Genomic DNA, 11245 nt, shown 5'->3' on the forward strand with positions numbered 1-11245 from the left:
CCCCCCCCCCCCCAGCTTAAAATTAGAACTCAAGCAAGCAGAAAACAAGCTTCTTAACACCTAAGTTTGGTCTGTAGTCTTATTAAACAAAATTATCCACGAAAATAATTTTTTAGCATATTAGATTTGGTATGTTTGGTTGACTTTTTTCAATTTCTTGAAAGCAACTTTGAAAAGTACAGAATCTCTTAAAGTTCCAGGTCCTGAAAATGGCATTTTGTATATACATATTAGCAATGTTGTTTATATAGGGGTTAGTTGAGACTAATATCAGTTTCTTTGCAGGAATATTTAGTATTTCTAGTCATTAATCACAGCTGCTGTCAAGTGCCACTTGAGTAAAACTAATTCCTATATTTTCAGGAGTAAGCAAATCTGTGTGAAACATTATGTGCTGGGTAACAGGGTTTGCATTTGGAGGAGACTTATTTAAATTTTTCAGATTAAGTTATTAATAAAAGTATAGCTGTTTAAAAGATCACCAATTCTTTAAGCGACCAACTTTCAGGATATCTTATAAAATTTTGTGAATTCTTTTTGAAATTATAGTTACATCAGAGTTCATATTACCTGGCACTGTATAGAATTTGAGTAAATGATTGGTTAATGAAAAGTTATTGTTGATTTGAAGTTGGGAAAAACCTCTTGTCCTTGAAGAATAATCACCTTGTCACAGGTTTTCTAAAATTAAAGTAGTACTTTTAGATAGTACCTTTTCATAGCGGATAAATGTATGCATGTAATTACAAAAGAAGGCAACATAGTTTAAAAAAGGCTTTACTATCAGTATCCTAAAACCCCTAAAGATATAGTTGTTACTTCTTAAAAGAAGACCTTTGTGATTTGGTCAAGCCACAGGTTAGCAGTGATAATACAGTTGCTCATCAGTGTGAGAGAAGAAAAACCAAATGAATTCACTTTTTTTAGAAAAGTACACTATAGCCAAATTAGGGGACAAAAAGGAAAAGAAACTTGAAAACTTTAAAAAATGAATTCTTAAAAACCCAATACTGTGTGCAAAATGATAGACCAAAATATACCCTTCTCTGGTTCATGAGACTGTCAGGTTCTTGCACTGTTGTTTTTTAGAAAGAAAAAAACGTGTATAAAGTACATTAGTAATTCAAAAGTGCCCATTAATATTTCAAGTTGGCACAATACCGGAAAATAGCCAGTTTTCGCTAAATTGAGTTTTCTTGGAATAGGCGATACCTCTAAGTTTCAAGGCTAGAACATTTTATACAAATTAATATAAATTAGTTATTTTCTGTTTTAAAAAGAGTAAAGGAGGAAAGTCCAATCCACAGCTTTGGGGCTGCAGCTAACTAGTCTAGCTTTGCATTATGTGCTGCCTGTGATCTAATTGCAGGAGCTTCCTGATATTAAACATGGGAAATTCCAGCCCAGAGAGGACCTAACTCAGCTTTGCTGTGCTACAGCCTAGTGCTGATCTAGTATGTATGACTTCCTTGGCCAAAAGTTCTGAGAACTGATTGGCTTAGCTTAGGAAGTGTTAACTTTAGTTTGTGTTCTTTGGGCATAACAATTTTCAAATTAAAATTTAAATCTCTACAGTAACTTCTGCAAAGTAAGAAAAGTAGCTGATGATACCATAAATTTCAAAAAAATTGACTGAGGCAAACTCATTTTGTGTTAAGGATGTACTTTGTCTCCTGTGTAATTTAAAAATACCTCATTTTAAAAATACAATGTTGATAGACCGTATGAGACAAACCACATTTTGTGATTTCGTTGATTACAGTCTTTCAGAGAAATCCAAACTAAGCCAGCTTTAGAGGTGCTTTAATTAAATACCGTAGGGTCTGTTATTTATTCGTTTCCACAGTTTTAAGAGAAAAAGAGAACATACATACATATAGGTGCAGATATTATTTTCTGATTTAAAATGTGATTTTATTTTTCCCAAAGTAGGCTTCATGGAAGAATCTTATTGGTCACCACTTCTGATAAATAATTCTTAAGTCAGTGTTTTTGGTTTTAGTTTAACTTGCTTTGTTTTGTATTTTAGGAAGATGGGAAATAGAAGAATTGAAAGAATATCGAGTACCTGGTGACCGAGGACTGGTGTTGAAATCTAGAGCAAAGCATCATGCAATATCTGCTGTATTAGCAAAACCTTTCATCTTTGCTGATAAACCTCTGATAGTACAGTAAGTTTTATTATGTTTTTAATACTTTTTCTGACATTTATATTAGTTTTGTATAATTTGGCTTCTGAATATAGGTATAATGGGTATAAAATGGGCAAAAAAACCCAGATTTTCCTTTTCCATTTCATTTGCTTAAATACACAATGCATGTATACACACAGACACCCTGAGGTTTCAAGAGAAAAGCAGGTTAGTTGAAAAATTATATGATATATGCTGTAATATGCAACATTCCACCACCATAAACTATATAGTGCATACTAAAATCACCATTTTTATTTTAACTCTTTACTTAAAATGACTTGCTATTAAGATATATTAACCTCAGTATATTCAGAATGGAACCATAAATATTGCTGGTAAACCAGTGATAAGATCCAAAGGCAGCAAATTCATTTTAAAGAGGAAGTGCCCTTTTAAAGGGCATATGATCTCACAGACAGTCACCCCTTCCCTCCCCTGCAATATGACATAAACTAGTTTTATTGTCATGTTGTTTGCATGTGTAACTGTCGTAAAATCAAGTGTAAATTCCTCAAGCTGTTTCACCTATACTGGTATAAAACCAAAATAGATGTGTACAAATACAATTACAAAACCAATGAAATTCGTATTAAAAACAAAGAAAAGGAAATGTAGAAATGTTACTTTCTACCTTAGAAGATTGGGCTGTCCAAAGTTAATTACAGTGTAAGGAAATACCATTAACTGTAAACTTAACACTCCAGAACCACTTCAGTTTTTTGCTAACATGTTAAATATATTCCTATGTGGTGTAACTAAAATGCCATTTTGTATTTTAAAAATTTAAAACAATATGGCATTTGGTATAATTGGGCTAATTTTTCAGCTGTGATGCTTTGGCTTAGTTGCACTGTTATTTCAATAAATTTAAAATATCAAATAATGTCAGTATACAACCATTTGAACAAATGAAAAATATTGTTATAAGTACTTATTGGGATTAATATTTGAGCTTGATATATGTCATTATTCAGAGTTTGGGGTTTCTTTTTTCTTGAAAATTTGAAAGTAATCTTCTTATTCTGTTGAAGTTAGGTGAATATAATATCATTTTCTATTTTAATCCTTTGTGGCTTAATTGAAAGGGTAACGGAAAATAATATAAAATTTAACTTCTCCAGAGTGAAATGAATCAAATTTGGTATTTTCAGAAAGTATAAATCACTGCTAGGCAAGCAAGTGAAAGATAGCTTGCAAGATTAGAAGCAAAGATAATAAGTCTAAAAAAATTATTAAAGCAGTTGTGAAATTATTATTCTGAAAAAAGGAGAATCAAGAAGAATGGAATAGCAGTGTTTGATATGCTTGAAAACAGTTCAAAGAAGGATAGTGAATATTTGTTATTCTTAATTTTGATGAAATGAGATAAATAAAAAGAAATTTTATATTAACTACTATAAATACTATAGATTTATGACATAACTTTACTCTAAAGCTGCTTTTTCCAAATTGTGTACATATTAATATGCATTATGTGGTCATATAAGTTTTAGAAACTAAGAATATCTGAACCTTAAAGATAAGGAAGCATATTTGCCCATTAAAGACTTTGAGAAGTTCTCTGTATGAAAACCTGTTTTTAACTTGAATATTGTGTTTCCCAAACATAATTGACCACAGACGTTTTTTACCTCCCTAGCAATAATTACTATTTCATGGGACAGTTTAGAAAATGCTACTCTAAAGAAAATAGGGTTAACATATATTCTGCATTTGTCCTCATTTTTCCTATGATCTAAAATTAGCAGCAGTGAAGCTCTATGACATACATTTCACTGATCTTCGAATCCATTGTGAACTATTTATACTAGGCACAAGTTAATGATTTGAAAAATCTGGAAGTTTGCAGCGTATGAAATAGACATAGTGATCGAGTCTAGGCATACTAAGACAGCAGAGCTGTCTTAACATTTATAGAGACAATTTACACAATTGTTCTCTCTAGTTCTTTTCACAGAACCCTTTCTCCTTGGATCACCTATGCTAAAACTATATCTCTTTTTATTTTATTTTACTTAGAGTAGCAAATATTTACCTTTAGTTCACATTATGCACCATTTCTTTTACTTTATACTCTTCAAAAACATGTTTCATGAAAAAAAAGTTTATCGGCTACTGCTTAAAAGTATTGATAAGGCTTTGAGGAAACAAACTATTTAAAAAATGAAAAAGAACAAAACAAAACTTTTCTTCTGATCATAACAGAAGCTAACATTTTTGAGCATTTATTGGCCCATCACTGTGCATGACAACTTCTAATCATCATAACAGTCCTTTGAGGTGTAGGTATGGACAATATTCCCACGTTACAGATGAGCAAATAGAGACTAGAGCTTCAGTAACGTGCCTTTAGCCGAGGTATTACCAGAATCCAGAAAAAATCTCAGGTCTTCCTGACTCAGAAGTACTTGCTTGTAACCACTGTTGCAGATATCTTGAGAAATAAAGCAGAGTAGAAAGTAGGGAGGAGAAATCACCATAATCTCCAGCAACTCAGAGATGATCACTTAAAAGTTTACTGTATTTTCTCTCTTTCTTTTCTATACAAAATACATATACTAATTGGGTTCAAACTGTCAAAGTTTTGTATGCTTTTTTTTTTTTTTACTTTGTCTCTAAACTTTCTTCAGAAACATTTTAAACTATAGTCCTTCATTAAAATTATCGCTGTGTCCTGTTGCTCCTCTAGTTTTCATCTCTTTTTGCTTTAATTCATTAAACCAAATCATAACTTTTTTGGTTTTCACTGTTTTTCAGTTTGATAACCGGTTTGTTACATGTACTTCATCAATTTACTAAAAATCTCTTCTAAATAGTGTTCAGTAAGACTGTCATTACCTAAACAAGACAAAACAACAACAGAACTTTTGCTGAGAATTAGAGTGTTGTAAATCTATGAAGAGACTGCCATGTCAGTTCACTCTTTTAGCTGTTACACTGTGTTTCCCCTATCGCCTGGCTGTTAAGATCTGAAATATTCCAGGTTATTGACTGAGATTATGAAATCTCTTTGCTGGTGGTATTTAATTAAATGTACAACTTATTTAACATGGTTTCAGTGTAGCTGAACTAAAAGACAAATTAGTAGCAGACTGGATATCTAGGATCATTAGCAATTTCTTAGAAATTTATGCTGTAGCCATGACCCCCGTAGTCTTTGTTTTTAGTTTATAAAGACTATGTATAGTACGTACCTTATTTTAATTTGAAGTTTCCTGTGAAAAGTTTTAGTCAAAGTATTTTATTATTAATTCAACAGTTTTGATGAAAAAAATTATTTCAACAAATTGGTTGGCTTTTGTATAGTTGATTATAATCATTCTATTTTTAATATTTTAAGGATGTGCACAGAAAAGTCATTTCTGCTTGTTCCCTATAGGTTATGGATATGCTTTGTATGAGCTTTCTGGTAATGTAAAATGTTTGTGTTTAAATGAATTGAGAGTAATACATTAGATTTTGAAGAACAGTTAGTAATTTTTATTTATCAGCAGTATGATTCTTTTTCCCTTCATTTAGATATGAAGTAAATTTTCAAGATGGTATTGATTGTGGAGGTGCATACATTAAACTCCTAGCAGACACTGATGGTTTGAATCTGGTATGATATTTTAATGTTTAAGAAAACCTTATTAAAGTTAATAAATATTTTTAAGGAGCAATTGACACAACTGAAATTTTCATTTTCAACTGAAATTGAAAATAACTTTGAAAATTTTTATCCACCATGAGTTTATATAGCTTTTACAGTGCGCCTTCAAGTTTCATACACAGCTTTGTTACTTGATGGCATCAGTTTTGTAATCATTAGCCACATAAAAAAGTTTGCTATGTCTATAAATAAAAAATAACCTGGTGCTTATAAATGTCACTCAAAGATCAGCTTACAGTTATTTTCTTTACAAAATAATAATCACAGGAGAAGTAAGATAACGGAGCAAAGCAGTAAAACACAATGGCCAAAGAACCAAATTAAAAAGGCAGGCCAGTTCAGGAATTGGCAGTCTGCAAAAATTTACTAAGTTAAAAATGTTTTCATAGTGAAGCAGGTTATATTAGGACCATTTGAGGTTTGGAGACGTTTCTTATAGCATCCTCCTACAGGAGGCTATGTCAGGATTTCTGCATATAACAAAAATAAGATAAATGAGACATTAATGAGGTATTTGTCAGAATGTGTGGCTATGAAACAGATTAAAGGATTCATTTACTGTTATTAGGATCGGGTAAAGGGGAAGCCATTTGTAGTAGATGGTGAAACACTTAGGTATTGTGAGGTGATGATCACCTGAAGGTACAATGGCAATAATAAAGTCAAAAACCAAGTATTTTTCTAAGCACTTTATCTAATTAATTCAGTTAATCCTCAGAGAAACCTTATAAGGTACGTACTATTATTATCTTCATCAGAGGTAATGAAATAGAACCACAGGGAGGTTAAGAAATTTGCTCAGGGCCACACACAGCTGATTTAAAGGCAACGGTAGGATTTGAACTCCAGATCCCATGCTCTTAACCAGTGTCCATGCCAAATGAAGAGAAATGACCAGTAATAAAATGGGGAGCATGTTGCAGTGTCTGCTTTTGACAGACACAGTCTGTCAAATCAAGAGTCTGAATCTCTTCCTCACATTGTGCTAAGGGGCGCCATTTTCTGGTGTCTTACTGAATAGTAGTAATGGCTAAGTAGGCACTGTAGTCTTAAGTCACAGAAGGCTTTTCTCTGTGCTTAATTTTCTTAATAAAATATTAATAATACAGATCTGTATAGAGAAACTAAAACATTATGATGTTGCTAGGGTGGTTCCAGCTTCTCTCCTACATCTTGAGGATGGAAGTAATGTGTGCACTTAAAAAACTATTTTGAAATAAAATTTGTTGTGTTTTCCACATCCTTTATTGTCAATTGTGTCAACTAATTCTTTGGTGAATTAACATTTGATACATTTTTGTGAACTCTACCCAGTGGGGTAGAATAGAGAAATCCATTAAATACTCTAATTCTGGACTAATCCCCATACTCATCTCTCTTTGAAGGAAAACTTTTATGATAAAACATCCTATACCATTATGTTTGGACCAGATAAATGTGGAGAAGATTATAAACTTCATTTTATCTTTAGACATAAACATCCCCAAACTGGAGTTTTTGAAGAGAAGCATGCCAAACCTCCAGATGTAGACCTTAAAAAGTTCTTTACAGACAGGAAGACTCATCTTTATACCCTTGGTATGTTCTTTTAATTCATTCATTAATTCAAAGATATTTGCTGACTACCAATGTTTTTGTGGCAAATACTTTGGGAGAAACACAGGTCCTTCTGTTAAGGGCTTATCTTTTTAGGAGAATAAGACACACATACTTATAGCACAGGTAGAAAGTAAAGTGTCGTATGAGGTACAGTTAAGAGCTCAAAAACTATTACTTTCAGTTTGGAAACTTGGAGAAAACCTAGTGAAGGCGGTTATATTTGATATAGTCTTGAAGTGTAGATACAATGTGGAAGATAGGAGAGGAAAGGGATATTTTAGGCACCCTGACATTAGTGGTGCTGAAAGAATAGAAAACTGGAGAAAAAGGTTAAGGAGGAGGAAGCCCTTAATATTAGACTTTATTCTATAGGCATTTGTCATTGTTGGGTCCTGCCTTGTGGTAGTTGTGGGAAAACTTTGACAGGGAAAGCATTGAGCGACCATCTATTAACATACTTAGTTTTACTTTTGTAACTAGGAGTTTGCGTATATGTTGACTAGGAGGAACACTACATGGGATTGTTTCTCCTCTTCCCAAGAACATACAATTATAGAGGTTTGTTCTGCCCATGATTACTTAAAATCACAGCATGTCAGAACCTAACAGGACAACTCCATCCAAGACTAAGGTATTTCAGTTTTCTTTCCAGAAACTGCAGTTACAGAAACATTCATTTTGTCTGCCAACACAGGGACCAATTTTATTTTTAATATCAGTATTGATATCAAAGACCTTTTTCTGAAATTGGAAAATGGTACTAGACATTTTGGGGAGCATAAAGTAAACTGTAGAAATGTAGAGATAATGAGAAATTATAACTAGAAAAAATGAATTTTAATTAGACTTTGTATAAACCTGGTCAAAAGCACTTTGGTAGTGTAATCAAAGGCCACAATTCCACTTTCAGGAATTTATCCAAAGAAAATAATCCAGAAGAAAGAAAATGACCTATGTGTAAAAATATACTGTAAATTGGAAGCAACCCAAATGTTACAGTAGTGGTTTTCTTTCTATACAATACAAAATGATAACTATGAAAATATTCGGCAACAAGGAAGAGACGTTTATAATATTAAAATTGGGAAAGAAAACGAGATTCAAATTGGAGGCACATCCTGATGGCCACTAGACATATTATACAAACAAAAAGAAAAAGACTAGAAAAAACTAATTTTTGTTAATCACCTGATAGGTACCATGCTCTGTGCTAGACACTTTGTTTACAACCGTCCTGTGAGGTGAGCAGTTTCTCTCTATTTTGCCTTAATTTAGGTTAAGTGACTTGCCCTAGGAAACAAAAGTAATTGTTAAGACTGGAATTAAAACTCAAGTCTGACTCTTAAACATTTGCTTTTCTTACTACTATACACAAAAACTTTGTTGTGCTAGGATTGTCGAGTGGCTATTTTCTTTTTAAAAAAACTTTCTGTAATACTACTATATTTTTATAACATTATCCTGTAGTTGTTCTAAGAACCTTACAGGGTCCCTTAAAAGACTTTATAATCCAATGCCTTTTGTTGTAGATTCATTTAGAACATTGAATACAGTTTTCTAAACGGAAAGGTTTTCTGGCTAAAGATTTTGGGCAAAGATGTCTTTTCACATATGTGTGATTGTCATGTGCTTTTCTGATTTACTATAATTTTAAAACATTTCAGATGCAAAATTTATTCAGAAAATAGTCCTTTCAGGATTTTTCTTGAGAAATGTCTTTTTTTATTAGAAAGGGTCTAGCACGTTTTTGCATTTAAGATCTTATTCTCAGTTCTGCTTCAATCTTGACTTTTTTCCTTTGTGTAGTAATATAGTTTTATAATCTCAGCTGTAATAGAAGAGGAAATGGTGGAGAAAAAAGAGAAGGGAGAAAATACTGAGTGTTCATTTACATTATTTGAGTTTGTATATAAATTGCAATATTTGATTTTGATATAAATAATTTGGCATTGTTGTGACTGAAACCTTTGGAGATTATTACTTCAGCATTGCTTTTACAGAAAGTGGTAGCCCATTTACCTAGTTAAGTCAGGATCATCCTGACATTTATTGACAGCTCCTACTTCCTTAACTTACTAAAAGCAAATGTTAGGCAGCTACTTTCATCTACAGTTCTTTCCAAAGATATAAATTATACTCAGTGACTTCCCACCCCATGTTTACAGAAGGGAGAAAGAGCTTTTATTTTGTCATTACAATGATAAGGGAGTCCTTTATGAAACTTTTGGCTTAGGGACTTTTAAAGAGCTAGAATTTACCTCAAAACAAACGTACTAAAGTGTGAGGTTGAATATTTTCAATCATCCTTAAGACATTTTCACTATAGTGTATGAATCAATAAATTTGAAATGCCAATGAGCTTTATAGATTTCTAGGAAATCGTAAGAATGTATCAGTGTTAAATTCCTGATTTTGGTGCCTAGATTTGGGTTATGTAGGAGAATGTCCTTGTTGATAGGAAATATACATTAAAACATTCAGGGATGATACGGATGAGGTCAGTAATTTACTCTCAAGTAATTCAAGAAAAAATAAAGTTCTTTATAGCATACTTGCAACTTTTAAAGTTTGAGGTCATTTCAAAAAATTATTTTAAAATAGTGAAGATTGGGTTGTATTCTGTAACTATGAAAGAGTGAAGCTGACTGGTCATGTGAGTCCTAAGCTGAGTTAGCTATTGGGTATTTCTTATTTGAGAAGTAATGGAGCGTTTTATTAAATTATTATTATTACTTAAAATTTTATCTTTGGTTTTAGAAAGCATTAGATCTAGTGATTTCAATGTATTTTGATTTAATACATCGGTAATTCCTCTTGTGGTTGAGAGAAAATTTTACCCATGAAGTTTAGGGTAGAAGATTATCTTTAACATGTCATGACTGTCAATATGATAAGTGTAATATGTTTAAATTGATCTTTAGTGATGAATCCAGATGACACATTTGAAGTATTAATTGATCAGATAGTTGTAAACAAAGGAAACCTACTAGAGGATGTGGTTCCTCCTATCAATCCTCCCAAGGAAATTGAAGATCCCAGTGATAAAAAACCTAATGATTGGGATGAAAGAGCAAAAATCCCTGATCCTTCTGCTGTCAAACCAGAAGACTGGTAAGCAAAGAATTCAGTAGCAAAGCGTTCTTTGGCATAAAGTAACGTGTGTTTATGTGAAGTAACGTGTGTTTAAGTGAAGTTTACAACCCATGAAGCTTATTCTTTTAAACATCAGTACTACTTGTTTTGACTATTTTGGGTGAAATACTTCTCTAAAGTGGATTTTGCAGTCCCCTGCCTCTTAATTTTCATTTTAATTAATATTTTAATTTTGTTGCCCTTTTCAATATAGTGTTTGTATTTTGTATGTTTTCAATGCTGTGGGGGGAAAATTCCATGAATCTAAAACACCAACACTTCAATTTCAGTTCCCAGTTTGATCTTTATCATGTATGTGTGTGCGTACTTTACATAGTTGTGGTGTTTTCAGTTAATGATTAGTTGGCTTAAAAAGCCATATTCTCAGCATCTTATATAGGATTTACTCATACCAGTTTGCTTACCCATAAAATGTTCACTAGCTGAGTATTTGTGTGGTTTTCATTCTACAGGATTATGAATATTTTTCTTAAAAGAAATGTATTCAGTTCCAGATTACCTATAGCTTGAATTCAGATGATGAGGGATACTTTTATATCTCTCCATTTAACTGAGATATTCTTTGTCCTTCAAATATGTTTTGTAATTTCTCCATAAAATCTTGTTACCTTTATTCCTAAGAACGTTTTTTTTTTTTCCTGCTGCC

At 32.2% G+C, this 11245-nt stretch overlaps 1 protein-coding gene across 3 annotated transcripts in view; it reads left to right on the forward strand.

The window, feature by feature from the left end:
- Window positions 1–11245, forward strand: part of CLGN (calmegin) — a 45151-nt gene that overhangs the window by 17763 nt on the left and 16143 nt on the right. For all 3 annotated transcript variants that reach the window (XM_007445527.1, XM_007445526.1, XM_007445525.1), the window contains 4 exons: window positions 2030–2171; window positions 5715–5796; window positions 7233–7425; window positions 10368–10557. In XM_007445527.1, the coding sequence (XP_007445589.1) occupies window positions 2030–2171; window positions 5715–5796; window positions 7233–7425; window positions 10368–10557 (607 nt within the window). The remainder of the gene's footprint in view (window positions 1–2029; window positions 2172–5714; window positions 5797–7232; window positions 7426–10367; window positions 10558–11245) is intronic.

This window comes from Lipotes vexillifer, unplaced genomic scaffold, assembly GCF_000442215.2.
Source record: "Lipotes vexillifer unplaced genomic scaffold, Lipotes_vexillifer_v1.1 scaffold219, whole genome shotgun sequence".
In the NCBI taxonomy this organism is placed as follows: domain Eukaryota; kingdom Metazoa; phylum Chordata; class Mammalia; order Artiodactyla; family Lipotidae; genus Lipotes; species Lipotes vexillifer.